The 17,787-nt window shown below is 41.8% G+C and overlaps 1 protein-coding gene across 5 annotated transcripts in view; it reads right to left on the bottom strand.

Annotated features, from left to right (window-relative positions):
* ptprt (protein tyrosine phosphatase receptor type T) overlaps nucleotides 1-17,787 on the bottom strand; it is a 561,846-nt gene that overhangs the window by 286,809 nt on the left and 257,250 nt on the right. For all 5 annotated transcript variants that reach the window (XM_049597546.1, XM_049597460.1, XM_049597372.1 and 2 more), the window contains exon 11: nucleotides 7,157-7,266. In XM_049597546.1, coding sequence (XP_049453503.1) covers nucleotides 7,157-7,266 — 110 coding nt within the window. The remainder of the gene's footprint in view (nucleotides 1-7,156; nucleotides 7,267-17,787) is intronic.

The following is a 17,787-nucleotide window of genomic DNA, read 5'->3' on the forward strand; positions in this document are numbered from 1 at the left end:
TAGTGTCCTCTGCTTCTGATCCACTCCTTGCCTCTCCACAGCATCAACCTCTTGCCCAAATATAGTCAGTTCTGGCTCCAAAAAACCAAGATGGTGACTGCTGAATTTGAGGCTTCAAAATGGGATACCACAAACCAATGGGTGATGTCTAGTTACATCCATTATTTTTACAGTCTATGATCAAAATATACAGGTATGCAATAGGCTACTTTGGAGAAGTTGAGATGGAAAGCCTACAAAACAAATGTTTAATGGCTTTAAGTTAGGGGAGATGTTCATGACTGTTAATAAAGGAGACCTTTGGCTTCCACAGAGGAGGCTACACTGCACAGTACAACTTGTATTTCAGAGCTCTCTGTGTCTGACCAATATATTATTTTCAGATGAACCCCTTTTTATAACAAAACAAAGACAATAAATGTTGTCCTTTCAAAAGCAAAGGCATGAAAACCTTTAGAACTAAGATGTGGTGTTTTCCAGTTCAGACGGAAACATGAAAATCGTTGACTTGTTGTCAAACCAAATCAGCAAACTGTGATCTCATGATTTGCTTCACTGCTTTATTCTAATCACTGTTAGCACCAGCATCTGTTAAGCTCGCAGGGGTTCAGGAAAAACTCAGCAGAGACCAGCAGGGAGGCCGGCTAACTAACAGAGAGGACCTGTAACGCTTGGACGGTCTGATGAGGCAATCAAAGACGGGATTGACAAGGTTATGATCTGTGTGTGCACCAGTGTGTGTTTGAGTGCTCGTATGCTCTCAGTCCAGTAAAAGCCAACATCTGTATTATCTGAGGGGTCGTAGAAGGCAGGCTGCAGGGAGTCTTACATGGGAGAGAACCTCTTGTATTCAATATTGATAGATTATTATAGCAAATTAAAAATCTTTATATGGAGAAGTTCTCCTGTATTCAATCACTAGATGTCTCTGTCTCTGTCTTTTTAAACACCCGCAGCACAATCTGAAGATCTTTAAACCCATTATTGTAAATTCCCACATTTAAAACCTAAATGCAGCTAAATCCCAACTAACAGATCTACTGCCCAGCTTGAACACCAATTACACTACACCGTGCCAGTTTAAGAAGATCAGAGTGAAAATCCTGCATCAAATTTAGTCCAATCTATACTCAAAGGAAAGACTTGAAATGAACAATTTTGTCCACTTGCCATGACGTTCGGTTCATCCCAGTTTCACTGGTCGCATTCATTACTTTGGATTAAAAGTTTATAGTATCACAAATGCACCACCTGATTGGTGGTGACCACCCAGCATGGACTGTTGGATAGCCTCATTAATCAGTGATTGTGTCATGGCTAATGGAGAGGTCTACTCGGACCGGGGCTAAATGTCAGCTGAGAATGACATACTGATCAGATTATGTGCCAATTAAAGAGGATCCCAGTAAAACCTTGCATTAAATGAGTCTAATCTGGTGTTACTGTGTTGCCTGATCTCTAAAAGTTTCTAATACTTAAAGTGCATGTTTAGTAAAGCAGCTAATTCTTTAAACTCTTGGTCCAAAACGGGAAATTTAGAATTAAAAAATGGAACATAACATGACAAAAATACAACAGATTACAGTGTTTGATGAATCCATATTGTACAGAGTGGATGGTCTATAACGTATCCTCAGACAGTGGTTCGTGTGTTATCAAATGAATTGGTGCCCTACGCATGACATTACATACTTAACGTAAACTTACAAACTTAATGTAGAGTTACGACAGTAGGGTTCAGGCAAGTTATTGTCATGTTTAGGAATAAAAAACACGGCTGGGTGTCTTAATGTTTAGGCAAGTTACTGTGGTTAGGTTCAGGACAAGAAACATGGTGACAACGCACCTTAAAATGACTTAAAATTCACTCAGTCTTCACATGGTTCCAAGCACTGGTCTCCTGGGCAAAGTCCCAGGTGAAAGTCCTGTGTTTTGTGACCACTCCACCCTACCCTCTTACGATACTGCTTCCCACTTTATTCTTTACTCCCATCAGCACATTGGTCACAATTACAGCCCTCCAAAATATGTGGGTTATGTACAAATTACTGGCTCATCATTACCTGGGAAATGTACAAATTTAAACGTACAAACAGTGCATGAGAGCAGCCTGATATATCATGGGTGATAATCAATGCAAGTCTAGCCTACAATTCTGAGACTGTAATGATTCTTGGGGGTTCAAACCAAAAGGGCTGAAACCTGATCATTTTTGTGCTGCTGATTTTCTTCCCAACAATTGTTCAAATTCCCTTAAGATGTTACATCATATATGCAAATTTTACCAGTGATTGGAAGTTGTGATCAAATGGTGCTCAATGAATGAGCCCAATGGGCCTGATGGTAATGCTGTAATTAAGACGCAAAAATTAAATGTTGTAAAGGCCACGCCCTTCACAGCCTAAGTCTGATTGGCTTAAAATATAATGTAAGTCTGGCTCAATGTGCTCTCCAAAACAGCCCCAAGAACCATTAAGGCCCACCTGACTAGATTTTCCTCTGTTTTGATTTTTTTTAAAACACCTCCTGAACCTTAAGTCCGATTTATACCAAATTTTCTGTGGATCATTATTCAACCCACCCTTTCAAAAGACATCAAAAGCTTAGTCATATCTCGTAACATTTTAAAGACACTGACCAATTAATTTCAAAAGGGATGTGGCTCAGCACATAAATTGACCTAACTTTACAATCGTTGGGCCAATCATCTTGAATCTTGTAGGATATTTTCACATAAGTACCTGAAACATACTCAAGTATTTCATTCAAATCGACCACTGGGAGGTGTTTCAAATATCAAACCACATGTGTAAAATTATTTTGGATTTAATCAGCGAGGGGTGCCACCAGTTCCAAACAGGTTCATTGGCTTTGCACAAATTCTGGCCATAAATCAATGATGCTTTGTCCAAACATCCTCAAACTCTGAATATTTTAAAGGAAGCATGTCCCCAGAATGTTTTTGAAACTGACCAATGGAGGATGATGGCGTTGCCAAATAAAGGTTTGGACCTGCAGAGATTTGGGCATAAATGAATGAGCCTCTGTCTGACTGTCATAAAGCCTGGTGGTTATCTTTGATACAGGTGTCATAAATTGTCAAAACTCTTATTTCTTCAAAGCTTTCAACTTCTAACAGTCCATGCTGACTTGAACCGAACCAGAATTGCCACTGTTTTGTATGTTTGTTATTCTGTGGCATGAACAGAAGGAACAGAACTGCAACAGCAGGTCACACAAACTTGAGAACAAAAACGCTTTTTTAGAATCGTCACTTTCCTCCTACATCTATGAAAAAGACAGAATAACGGTTTTGTTCTTCACATTATCACCAATGCCCCCCCCCCACTTCCACCCACCCCTCACTCTTCCCTCCATCACATTTTCCCCAGACATCATTTATCCTTCCTCAGATGAATAGGACAAGAGGGTGTGAGGGGGCTCGGGTGGGTCCCTTTAGATCTCACCCAGATGTGTCCTTTAATCCTGTAATTAGCTGCAATTACAGTAATAGAAGCAAGAGATGAAGTGATCATATTTGCACACTGAATTAATTCATGTAATCATGCTATATGATGAATAACGTTTCTTTCAGACACTTTTCCACTTGCTCGCAGGATACGTTTTATCTGCTCCCCCAGTTCCCGCTTCATTCTCCTCATTCTCCTTATCTCTCCTCACAATTCTCCACCTACACTCGCCTATCCACCTCCTTCCCCCTCCCTCTCATTGTCCTAGGTGTAATTCATCTGGTTACCATCCTGAAAAGCAATGGAAACAGAAGGGTGGGGGGGGGAAGAAAGCACAAGAGACAACAGAGCAGGATAGGACACAACAAGAGCCCCTTTAGATGTTGCAGATGATGCCTTTAATCCTGTCAATAGCTGCAATTATAGTAATTATCTCTAATAGCAGTGCATTGTGTTGAGCCTCTGATATGTTTAACAGATGATGCTGAGTCGTGCCGCCTCCGCTGGGCAGAGGGCAGGGAGCTTAGATTCGCATTAATGAAACAGACACAAAACAAGGCGAAACTGATGATGGTCCCAGGAGGTTTATAAACTGCGGAGAGTGTTTTTCAAGCTCTGGGTCGAGGTCTAATAGAGGTCTCAGAGATGGTACTGAGTGGTCTTTTTACTGAGCACAAAGAGAGGAGAGACTGAAGATTAATGTTTGCAGGTAGAGAGGTCTTGGGAGAAAATAGAGGCAATTATATGGGAGGAAAATGCTGCCAAAATAAGATGTGCTTGTGTTAAAAGATGTGTAAGGTAGTAAAATGAGTTGAAAGCCGGCAGCTAAAATGCAACATATATTCTCAATCGGGCTGTAAAGCTGCTGTTAGAGATCTGGGAAATATGTTCAGCGAAGAAAGGTGTTCTGTGACATCAGCCATCATCTAAATACCTATTCATATCAGAGATGTTACAGACGTGCTAATGTTGTTTACAGCCTCACAAAATGATACCTGTGCATGCTCTCTTAGATGTACACAGAGAAGCATGTCACAGCCTTTAGGTGTTTGACAGTAAATGTATGGATGCCAAGTTAAACAATATTTTTTGTCATTCATCAAACATGATGTCTCTTGACGAAGATGTCTCAACACTCTATTTCAGCTTCTCAAATACACAAATTGTCTTTGTGTCTCGTCTTTGCTTTTTTCTTTTCCTTTCTTTTTTTTCCAGGGATGCACAGATTGATCAGCCCAACATTGGTGTCTGAAAATTTCTGCTTCAATTGCTGCCCAGCCTATCATCCAATAAGGTGACATCCACCAACAACAGAAAACATGATTGGAACCAACAGAGATTTTCCCTTCGAAGAATTTGGGATGAAAGGATGCAGTAAACTCACCATCAGCGAGTCAGGAGACGCACCCTATAGCCCCCTGATAATGCTACCTTGTGAGAAACAAATATGTGTTGACATCGACAGAAGGAGGGCTAGTTGACGTTAGCTGTTAGCAGCCGGCGACCGGAACTAACAGCTCACGGAGGTTGCTATGCCTTCAAGCTCTATTCAGTAAAAATGAGTATTGGGTGAAGGTAAACTACAACATTATTATGATGTGTTCAAATGTAGCAGTAATTTATTGATGTTTTCATGATTGAATTTGTGCTGATTCAAAGATAGTGTAATTGTAGTGACTAGCCTATACTTTAACTGCTACTGGTTGCTAATTGGCTGAATTGTTTGGACGTGTACTCAGAGAATTACTCCCAATCTTTTCCCATGCTGTAAATCACCATTTATTTATTTTTCACAATTGTCCGTATAACTTCCGATAACTTTAAACACAAACTTCAAATAAACAACAGCCATGTAATTTTTACTCCAAGCACAGTGGAAAACTGTTTGCCTCCTTACTTCAGCAACACCTGTGCTTACTGGGATGAACTTAAATACCATGGCCTGCCTCAGCCCGTGATATAAGCCACCTAGTGGCGTGGCGGAACGCTACATTTCACACAAATTGAATATATGGCTCCGACAGTAAGGAAGAGTTGAATGACTTTTAAATGATTCATGTGTTTTCAAAACAAAAATTGGTGCATCCATACAAAAAAAAAACCTGTCTGGTTTTAAACATTTTTCAATCATTCAAAAAACAAACAAACAAACAAAAAAATTGTTAATTGCTGCCGTGTGAAGCCCAAGGTCCCTAAGGTTCACATTTGTGGAAAAAAGGCAGAGGCTAAAATACTTTTTGTAAATTAATCAAAATAATTATTGATAAGCTATTATTAATGACTAAAATATGACTTTAATATAAACCGTGTTACATTATACATGTGCATGTGCATCAGAGTGCTCCTGAGTGTGTGTAGATTCTGTTCTTACCCAAGAACAAATCAAATAAGAAAATATTAGTGAATGTCAGAATCTTTGTGAAAACTGCGTAAGTGCGTTTTAAAAAGAGCTTTCTTGGTGAATGAGGCCTAATGTTGTCGGACACAAGAGGAAAGTGTTTCCTTAAGTCTGTTTTTTGTCTCTGCTGTGGGCTCTGAAGTTAGGCTGCTGTCCACTCTAAATTTATCCCTATCCCCGATCAACACTGTTTCATTCCTACTTGTGACAAGAAAAAAAAAATGTCCTGAAAAGCTGAGGCTTACACACGTGTTCACACACTTACCAAAGCACTTATATCACTCTCTCACTAACACATTTTCTACACATGCACACACACATTTCACACATTCTCTCTTACACACACACATTCAGAAAAGTCAGAACACACACTATCACTTACTCCTCACACACACACACACACACTTTTCATCACTCGCTAATTCACTCTCTTTCTCACACACACACACTCAAAAACTCACCAACTTATACAAGGCCACACATTCCTTTGTGTGTGCACACACACACACACACACACACACACACACACACACACTAATAGCCCTGCCAGGTCTTGGTGTGAGGTAGCTCCTTGATGCAGTGATATAAGAGGCAGACAGGAGGCAGAGAACGGGTCAATAATTCATTAGATAGAGGGCTCAACTCAACTTCAACCCGAATAAACTGTCTATAACCACACACACACACACACACACACACACACACACACACACACAGAGTCACAATCACAATCTATCTCTCTATCTCACTCACTCCCAAACATTGTCTCAAGGACTGTCAGGGGATAAGTCTCTCTTCCACTTTCCTCTTTTCTCCTTCCACAGGAATTTGCACTCACTTCTACAGTAGATTGCTGCTCATATCTAATTTTATATGAGTGCCCATATCTATTCCTGGATGTAACTCATATTTGATACCAATATGACCTGGCAGTGATGATCTTTAAAATAGGTTTTCATCATACTTTGAGTCCTGATTGAACTGATGCACCTCCATCGATGACAACATTCAGTTTCTTTATTGCAAAACTATCAACACAAATCTATATTCTGTTTGGTCATATTTTAGCTCTGGATTGCTTTTAGTTACTTTTTTTAAAGTAGATATTTAACAAGCATTGTTGAAGGGAGCCTGAAGCCGGGGGTTTTCAGTAAGAACTTTTTTGTTGAGCACAGAGGAGGATAAAGAAACTGAATCTGAAGTATGCAGACACTCAAGCCAATAACCTGTACCATGACCTTGTGAAGTGTCCACCGGGTGTGATCAATATAAGGAGTCTTTGACTGACCTCGTAGAGTGTGATGACGCCGTTGGTCTCGTTGGGAGCTTTCCACTGCATGAAGATCTTCTCTTCGTAGGGCGTATTCTGCAGAGACTCCATCGGCACTGAGCCAGGCACTGCAGAGACACAGAGCACACACAACATCGTATAAATGTATTTACTGTCTGTATTGAATGCAACTAAAGCCTTGGCAACAACTGTGTAACTATATACCTTACACTATAAAATCTGAAGCACATTAACAGTGTGATGTGTGGGACTTTCTGCTTAATCTAGCTGATGCCGGATTTACACCAAACAACTTGTCAAGTGATTTCACTGTCTCAGACAAATCCCCAATGTCAGAATGAAATCATGAGCGTTTGAACTCAGTTGGTGCACGCTACCATGATGTCGATCATTTGGTGTAAGGCGGGCATGTTCACACACCACCGGTCATCTGTACCCTTTGACCCTCCCTGACAACGGGCTTGCATATGACAGACACACAGGCTCCATCCTCCAGTGTTAAACGTTCATAAATATAATACTTGTGATACAAATAAAGCAGCCTGCATGTGAACACAGAGAGCACATGGGAGCGGTTATAGAAGAGAGGGCAGAATGAAAGGAGAGAGCAAAGAAAATAAAAGGAAGGGTTTTTTTTAAAATCACTTAATTCTGTTATTTGGTGTAGCAGAAGTTTGAAATATCTGGGGACCTGCTCATCAGAAATATTAAGTTACTGAAAATCTAATTTTGAGCTTTTTCCCTGTGAGGCAGAATGAAACCCGCTGCTTGCTCCAGAAAATTTTATCATGAAGGACGTTGGCAGCAATTATGTATGACAGCGTATTCCATTATATTTCTTATATTTGAAAGGGCTGAAGTCTCTTTTATACATATCAGGCTACTTTCTGAAAATTAACTACTGTCCAAAGCTGATTTGCATCACACAGACTGTTGATTCAAGTTATAAGAAACTAGACAAAGAAATGTGGCTGAGAAACAGATATTAAAAGTGACACTTAATAATATATTTCTCTTTTACCATAAACGTACTTTCAGTTGAGCTGGAGCTGTATTTAATTACATGGAAATGTTGTAGATTATTACTTTGCACTAAATGTCATTTCCTGATGACTGCAGCGAGAGTCATCAGCGCCTCTGCTGCGATCATAATCAACTTTTTGAAAACACGTCGAGCCGAGTTTGACTGTGAGTTTTGACTCTCAGGTATCGCTTTAATATCGAGCAGCTCAGCTGTAATTTGTGAGATTAGGCGAGTCACATCCTAAACAGGAGACAGACAAGATGTAATGATGTCGTGTAGAGATGAAGCTTGTCGACATTGAATAATGCAACAACTGCTGAGACACAACGACAGCAGCCATGCTGATTTTCTTGGGCTGCGGGCACATTTTCTAACTCACCGCTGGGAGCCCTACACTCAGATCAAACTCATTTGGATGGAGTACCTCAAACCAAAAGTCTATTAGCTTACAAAGTCAATCACTAATTCAAAGTCAATGGACCAACTGTCTCCTGCCAGGGGAAAACTTTCATCTGATGTCTGGATGCTCTGAATTCCATTTTAGGGAGGCTCAGTGCAGTTAGTATTTGCACAGTGACACCTTTTTTTCCTGTTGTGCCGACTCTTTAATCAACCACTCTGCACTTGGAATGAAACGACGACTTTGAGATTAAAGTGTCAACTTTAAGCTTTAAATTGATGCAGTTCAAAGGACAGATAAGCACTGCAGGAATGTAGTTATTTTTTGTAGTCCTCCAATTTTAGGGGATAAAAATAATTGGACAAAATAATAAACTTTGTAAAAGTTTCATGTTTAATATTTGCTGGCAGATCTTTGACCACCAACAGACATCTGGTGTCCTTCCTGGTCATGACTTGTAATGCAGCCATCGTCATTGAAACTGGTGTCTGAAATGGGACTGGTTGGAACAGCATTTCTGAGATCTGTCCACATGAATACCCTTACTCCTTATTGCGTACCACCACTTCCCAAGGTTGAAAGTCTAGGTATATACGTACCGCTAAACACCTGCCTAACTGCCTCTCTGTGAACACATATTAAGGTTAAAGGTCCAGTGTGCAGGATTTAGAGGGATATATTGGCAGACGTGGAATATCATGTGATAAGTATGCTTTCTTTAGTGTATAGTCACCTGAAAATAAGAATCACTGTGTTTTTGTTAGCTGGGAATGAGCCGTTTATATCTACATAGGGAGCGGGCCCTCTTCTGCGGAGATTACCGTGTTGCACAGCCATGTTTCTACATTAACCCATTATGGATAATCCAGATTTTAGGTAGGGTAATTTGTGGTTTTGCATTGGCACCGCAGTTAGCAATCCCTGCACAACACGAGCATCAGAAAAACACCTTTTTTTTTTTTTTACGTGAAAATACTTATTTTAGTGTTTTCACCGGTTTAAATCACCTGATCAGTTTGTTTTGGTGAGGAAGAGACCTCTGTGGATAATTCAAGGTAAAAACTTCCTGACTGTCTGGATCTTAAGTTATCAGCAAAAAAGGTGAGCACACAGCCTAGCAGGTGTTAGCCTAGTGGCACATCTCCAAACATCATACCAAACAGCATCGGAGGAACACCGATTTATACCATGAAACTGCTTCAGTCAGTGTTTTTACTGGTTTAAATCACTGGGTCCATTTGTTTTGGAGAGGAAGCAACCTCTGTGGCAGAGGTTTCAGCTGGTTGCAATCAGCAATACTCACCGCTAATAGCCACTAAACTCCCCCTAAACCTTCCACATTGTTCCTTTAATAGAGAAAACAGAGCTGAGAATGAACTTGTTAAAATGGATGACAACACCAAAAAAAAAACGACCAAAGGACCTGGTGGACACTTTAGCAACTGATGAGGGTTTCTTCCTGAATGCTCTTGCTGCTTTTTTGCACTGTCAGTAGTTAGCTGCGGATCAAACTTTGAGACATTCGGTCAGAGGTGTAAAGTAGTTACAACAGGCCCCAGTACACGCTGTTATGACACACAAAGGCATGCTAGTGACTTGACATTTGATAATGCCAACATACATATTACCCAGAAATCGTCATCACACACATATGACAAAAGGGCAAAGGTAGGAAGAGCCTGTTTTCTCCCTCTATGGGCCCCCTCACCCCATGGGCCACAGTGAAACTGCTCTGCCTGCACTGTCTATATTTATGCCCCTGCTTTCAGCACTAGTTGCCTCAGCACCAGCACTGAGCCTCCCCTGTCAGCTTCCAACGACTCTGGCAGCAGTGACACTTCACACGTTGGGCACAGTGCATCTGACTGCTGGTCGAGGGTCCAAGTTGACTATTTCTGCAAGGCAGATGATTGGCTCATTGTGAGAGATAAGAAGCTTGGATGCCAGATTTGCAGAGAATTGTTAGGAGAACACAGTTGGTTTTATTGTAGCATATATGCAATAATATATTTGTGTGCAGTTTTATTTGCATCAACAGCTTAAGAATTAAAGTTTTTATGAACCAAATATTCTCAAGATGGCCGTCTTTACTGTCACTGACAGTGATTTGGTCCATGTGGTAAGAGACTCCAATACACCAGTGTTTCACCAACAATCAGTACTCAAATGTTTGCTGAAAACACATTTGAAAAAAGCTAATTGTTGGTCCCCTAAAATTTAAGAGAGAACTGTAGAATATACTGTACAAAACTGTCAAGTGAGACTATATAGAACTGAAAATCAGCACATTACGCAGCTGTCATGTTACATTCAAAATCCAGTGTGTGGGAGTTAAAAGGAAAAGAAAGGAAGCTGTCACATGCAGACACTTATGGAAAGCACTACACTCGAAAATGTGTGTAGATATTTACTGTACAGCATCACTGGGTGAATTACCAGCAGGATAACTGGAGGACAGGTAAATACCTGCCCCAGGGTTATACAGCGCAGCGGCAGTACACACACATCTCTCAGCTCAGTCACACGGCGAGGTGCAGACAGGTTTACTACTGAGCCCAGACACTTGACTCATTATGGTAAAATCTACCTAGTAACAGCAGTGCGCATGTGTTTGTGTGTTTTCAGGACGAGACAGGCTTTCACACATCTTAATAAAGAGGTGTCTGACACCTTGTCAGGGAGTGATGCTGTCAAACTGTTAAAAACACACACAAAGTTACACCACTTCACACACAAAAACACACCCGCACCCTCCCACTAAACCCAGAACACAATGGTACTTGTGTCCGCTGAGGGGTGTGAATTGTTCTAAATGTTAAGGAGACAGACTGCGCCAGGAGGGACAACTGACTGCGATGTGTTAAAATGAATGTGTGTGTTTTTGTGTGTACGCACTACCTGACTTCACCTCTCACTTCTTATTTTTGTTCCTCATGTTCCTCCTCCTCTTTGTGATCACTCGGTACTCGCAAAACTATTTTCTGCTTGTGATCTCTGACCTTTATTGTGTTTGCTGTTAGCTGTTCATACTCTTGGTCAGGGCTGGACTGGGCCTCCGGCATACCAGACACCTTCCTGACTTTTTCTGTCTGTCCAGCCTATAAAACAGGTCTATCTGTAACCCATTGATTTTTACCTTAATTAACGCTGGGCTGGTCCAATCACGTCTTTATACCCTCCCTGTTTTGGCTCAAAGCCCTCATTAAAGTGCCAAGTGGATGAGACAAAATGCAGGAGAGGCGCTGAGAAACTGCAGACCAAAAAAAGACTTGTGACAGACTTTTCAGACACTCTGCCCCGTTTCCACCAAACACTTTCAGTATGGTACCTTTGCAACCGAGAGTAACCTTTCAGATGTGGTACTGAGACCCTGAAGTTTCCATTTGAGTTGTTGTCCATTGTTGCCAGTCATTTTGTTCTGTCATCATGGCTGGACTGGGACAAAAAAGTCAGCCCTGGCATTTTGGCCCAGTCTGGCTCACCACAATTGATCAGAACAATGGAAATCATATCCATCCATCCATCTTCATCCGCTTATCCGGGGCTGGGTCACTGGGGCAGCAGGCCAAGCAAAGCACCCCAGACGTCCCTCTCCCCAGCAACACTTTCCAGCTCCTCCTGGGGGACCCCAAGGTGTTCCCAGGCCAGATGAGATATGTAATCCCTCCAGTGTGTTCTGGGTCTGCCCCGGGGCCTCCTACCAGTGGGACGTGCCCAGAACACCTCTAACAGGAGACACCCAGGAGGATCCTGATCAGATGCTTGAACCATCTCAACTGATCCCGCAGCAGCTCTACTCCGAGCTCCTCACCCTATCTCTAAGGCTGAGCCCAGACACCCCACGGAGGAAACTCATTTCGGCCGCTTGTATCCGCGATCTCATTCTTGTGGTCACTACCCAGAGCTCATGACTATAGGTGAGGGTTGGGACATAGATGGACCAGTAAATCGGAAGCCTCGCCTTCCATCTCAGCTCCATCTTCACCACTATGGTCTGGCGCAGTGCCCGCATCACTGAAGACACTGCACCAAACCACCAAATGTTCACGAGTGAAATCATATACAGTAAATAATATATTATACAGTGCAATGGCATGGATTGTTTTCAGCAGTGTCTGGTAAATTTCTACACATCAATTTATACCTCTTCTGCATCAATGTGTGGTGGAAATGTCATGACAATATAAGATCATATAATATAATATAATATAATATAATATAATATAATATAATATAATATAATATAATATGCACTAAAAGAGTTACATTGTGTGATAGATATATGGCTGCTCTGGGCCAAGATGCCAGGGCCGATTTATTGTCCCAGTCTTGGCCCAATGTTGGTGATGGAAAAAGAAAAGTTTATTCTGCTTTATTCTGCACTCACTGTAAATCATCGTGGATGAGAGTGTCAACTAAACGCCTGCAATGTAACACAGAAAAGAGTCTGACAATGGCAGGAAGCTTTTCATGCTCTCTGTCTGATGTGCATCAACTGAAAAAGCTTTTTGAAAACGTTCAGCCGTTCACAGTCACAAATTGAATTTCACAGAAAAAGATGGATGTGCCAAAGCATTTCCTTTTACACTTGAGAATTGGGTGCCATTATCCATCTTTCTTTAAAACGTCAAAAGGCTTTAGGACGACTCCCGATGTGGGGGGTTTCAAAGCCCTTCTGCCATTTTTCAACCAATGAAACTGTGGCATGACCTGGCTTGAGATTCAAAGCATCACACAGAGGACAGACCAGTCCTTCTGGAGAACTCAGGCTTTCACTGGAAAACCGCATTGTTACTTAACAAGTTACTGTATTTTGAAAATCAAAAGATTCCTTTCCTCACACCACTTTTTTAAAACTCATCACTTCTGAATGATGTTGTGGCCTTAACACCTGACTGTGAGGTGTACAGTATAAGCCTGCTTTCCAGGATCCTTTGATACAACACTTACATGTATTCATTTTAAGGTTTTTGCAAAGCACTTTTGTCACTTGGCTGTTGTAAACTCTACTGCCGCTGCTCTAGAAACAACATCTGGTTTTGTCTAAAATATTCATCCTAATCCTGTTCTGAATTCATTCCTTGCAAAATGTACTGATGTTAGTTCTCTAAGATTCACTTTCATATTCAGTAAAATTGCTATTGTAACTGAAATATTTCTAACTGAACAGACTTTAAAGGCTAAAATGCCCCAAAAATATCTCAAATATATCAAAAACATACTGAAATGAATCACTGTCCGAGGGCTGCCGTAGAATGGCAACGAAGATGTCAGCCGACCAACACTCGCTACCCGGTCCCTGGTTGCAGCGATTTGCGATGCTGGCCAGCTAGGAGTTAACTAGCAGCCAGTACAGTACAGTCCTCTCTGGTCTAGCTAACATTTAGCCATGTTACTTACTGATCCATTAGAAAGAAAGCTAGCTGGACATGAGTTTTGAAGCCTCTTTGGTCACGGAGCTCCATCTCTTGAACGCCTGACTGAGGTTTACTCTTGTTTTTCCTCTTCTTTTATCACTCTCCTTTTTGCTCTTCTTTGCCTCCTCAGACAGAGGAGCTCGTTCTCTTTTGGGAGGCCGTATTTCACTTATCTCCAAACGTTGTCCGTCTGCCTTTGTGCTCCTGACTCAGCTATCTCATACCCAACTCCTCATAAGGACCAGCTCCAGTCCCTGATTGGCTGACCGACCAGTCTGGCAATACATGACGCATTTCCTGCCGTAAAGCAGATTTTTTCCGCGAAATTCGTCCCCGGTGGCAGAAGCTTATTGCAAAGTCACTAAGTAACCTATGTAAACGCTGATAGTCTGATTTTACTGTGTATACTACCCTGTGCAACCCACATTATTTTATAATGATATACAGTATATAGGCAAAAATGCCGTCTGTTGCTTCTTTAAATCAAACCATCTCTACAGGGTCTAATCGCCAAAGACTTTCCACATTCTTATTCATTCGCACACACGTTAATAAATCTTTTACCATTAAAACATGTCTCTCCTGATTGAAATATGGACATTTTTGGAAACGTCTTTGGACCAACATGTAAAGGGTCAAATTCTCCAACAACCAGTTGTTGGTGCAATCCGGTCTCACTCCAGAGTTGTTGGAATCTGGTGCTTGGTCAGTGACTTCTGGTGTCAGACACTGAGAAAAAAGCTGTCCTTTCATGCCGGCATGGGGTAGACATGGCAGGGCAACACTGAAAGGGGTGGGGTGGTGGATGAGTCCAACAATCACTGACTTTCACCCGTGTTCACTTCCCATAAGACTGTCAATCCAAACCCTGTTCTTTTGTCCTAAATGCAACCACATGCTTTTGTTGCCTAAACCCGACCACTTGCGTGTGTTGGCAAAATGTAACCACGTGTTTGTTGCTGAAGGAGAAAGAACATCAATTTGCAGTGTTGGACCAATGTAGTGTGTTTATTTTGAAAGAGACCGTATGTAAACTGTGCATTTCCTGTGGAAATGGAAGTGTATTTTGAAAGAAGACAATGCATGTAACAGGCAGAACTTGACACAGTGTCCCTTAACGCACCCAGGGTGCTTTGCACGTCGTATGTGGACGTGGAAAGTCCATGACCAAACGTCAATATCTGGCGAGGTCAGATATGTGCAAATACATATATACATACATACAAACCCACACACTAGCAGCGTGTCAGAGAGGTCTGACAGAAGAATATTTCAATTGGTAATTCCAAGGTGTTGATTAAGGCCCCAGCCTGTGGAGCATATTAAATTACCCTAACAAAGAAACGCAATTAGATGCTGCCATTTTTATTCAGAACCTTATCACTCACTTTTATGTGTGTGTGTGTGTATTAGTGTGTGTGTGTGTATGTGTGTTCTCATCTTTTATGATGCACAGTGTCTACCTGGATATCTGGGTGGTGCCTTTGTGTCTGGCTGTGTGTGCAAATGCATGTAAAAGCCTTCGATGCCTCACAGTGTCCACCCCGACATCTGCATGCTGCTCTCCAGCATGTACGTGACCATGTGCTTCATGACTCACACGTCGTACCTGTGTGTCTGCCGAGTGTGTGTGTATGTGTGTTTCTCTCTGTCTCTCTCTGTTTAAATGTGTGTGTGTGTGTGTGTGTGTGTGTGTGTGTGTTCCTGTGCACCTTAGGGGCTGAGACAGAAGAAAACAGGCTTCATTGAAAAGATAACGGCAGCTGTAACACATTAATCATAACTTAATTAACTTCCGCCGTGCTGCACAATGAATGGCCTGCTTTATTAAGCCGGCACTCTCTCCCTCACCTATATGTGTCTCTCTCTTAACCCTCTGTCTCTCTGTCTCACAATCCTCAGCTCATTTTAAATTGTCTTTACTGGCATGAAATGAATCTCTGCGTTGCCTCCCCGGCTTTCATTTCTCTGGCTCAGTCTATCGGCTCTGATCCATGTTGTTATTATAATAAGCAGCAGACCTCGTTGTTTATATGGAAATTTTGGATTTTATTCTTTGTTAGTGTTTAGAGATTTGTAACAGTTACTTGCAAGCAAACGCAAATTTAGAATCGATCCTTATTAGTGATGTTGGGGCTTATCACTACATGTAATCAAGACAGGGGTGAATTTTTTGCAGCAGCTCGGTGGTGGTGGTTCAGCAAATTACAAGTCTGCGCTGCATGACAGGGAGTGTCTCTGTGTGAAGAGCCAAAACTTAATGATTTACAACCAGACTGAATAATAAAAATGTGCTGAACTAATGCATGTTGAAAGTGCTCTCATTATAGTGATATAATATTCTCCTCTAATCAGGTGTTGCAGGTTGTGACGGGATTTACTCTGTTTAGGAGCCAGCCTCTAGTGGCCATTCAATGAACTGCAATTTTTGGCACTTTTGCACCGGCTTCATTTCTCTGCCTCAGAGGTTGGCGCTAGAGCAAGACGCAGTTTATGTCTCCATCTGCTTTTCTGGCCCCCAACACGAAAGCCCAGTTCACACCAAAGATTTGCAAAGAGACAAAACCATTTTAGAACATTGCAGAGAATAATTGCAGCGGTGTTAACTGATCGGTCTGAGCTCGACTCAAGCTTGATGATGGTGTCACCTGCAACCCAGCTGGTCAAATCTCCAGCAGCTGGTTTTAGAACGTAAAGCTCGTCACCTGTTTCTACAGCCAGTCGGCTTGTAATGAAGTCTGCTGGTCAAGTAAAAATGACTGCAGATGGTGTGTTCAGTTGCTGCAGCGTGTGCTCTGTCCCCGCCGAGCCCTCTGTTTCCGTCCTCATGGTGTACCAGTGTCAGACGTTAGGTTGGTGCTGTTAAACTATAATGGCGACTGGCCGCATATAATGCTGAAGGTAAAGAATGGCTTTGTTCTTCAGTGTCTGACACTGCAAGTCACTGCCCAAGTGGTGGATTTTGATGATTTTGGAGTGAGACTGGGCTGGACAGCAATATCTTCAGCTGTACCGACACTGCTGACCAACTACTAATATGACTGGTGAGTATGCTAGCAAGAGTGCGGTCATAAAAACTGTGCGCAGGGCCCTTTTGACCTTTTCACCTGAGTGACGAGGCAGCAACAAAATATGAACATAATTGGTCAGCTGGAGATGCATGATAGACACAGGTATGAACTGGGATGCGTCTCGGCTGTCCACTTATGTTCTGATCACTTTGTGGTTGGTTTGTGGTGAGAACGTGTTCCAACCTGGATGTGAAGCAACTGCAGTCACATGACACATTGTTTGGGTTAAACATGAGCATGTTACAGTCCTGGAGGATTATTAATGTGCACCTCCTCCTGTACTGCCTTAATATGCACATTCAGCACATCCAATGCATCAAAACATTGTTTTCTAGTTGGAGCCGCGCCTCGTTTTCAAACTGTATGGTTTGACTAAAATGAACAATGACAGCAATATAGTCCACGATGAGCAGCGCTAAAATCAACCTGCGTAGTTGTCCCTCCATTGTGACATTAGAAAGTGTCACATTTCTCTTGCAAGTGTACTCTTCTTCAACGTTTGCTTTACTTCCTGGATTTTTCCCACATGGAAATTCTGACCAATCAAGAGCTGCTTTCTCACACAAGGCATTTGATCTGGTCTGCAAGACAACTCTAGGTCTGAAAGCAGCCTCAAAATAACGCAGCAGAAACAAAAACATCCTGTCTGATGTAGGAAAAAAATCTAAAATTGTTGCGTATATTTGCCATTTTTAAAAAACAAAAAACCTTACATT

This window comes from Epinephelus fuscoguttatus, linkage group LG1, assembly GCF_011397635.1.
Source record: "Epinephelus fuscoguttatus linkage group LG1, E.fuscoguttatus.final_Chr_v1".
Classification (NCBI taxonomy): domain Eukaryota; kingdom Metazoa; phylum Chordata; class Actinopteri; order Perciformes; family Serranidae; genus Epinephelus; species Epinephelus fuscoguttatus.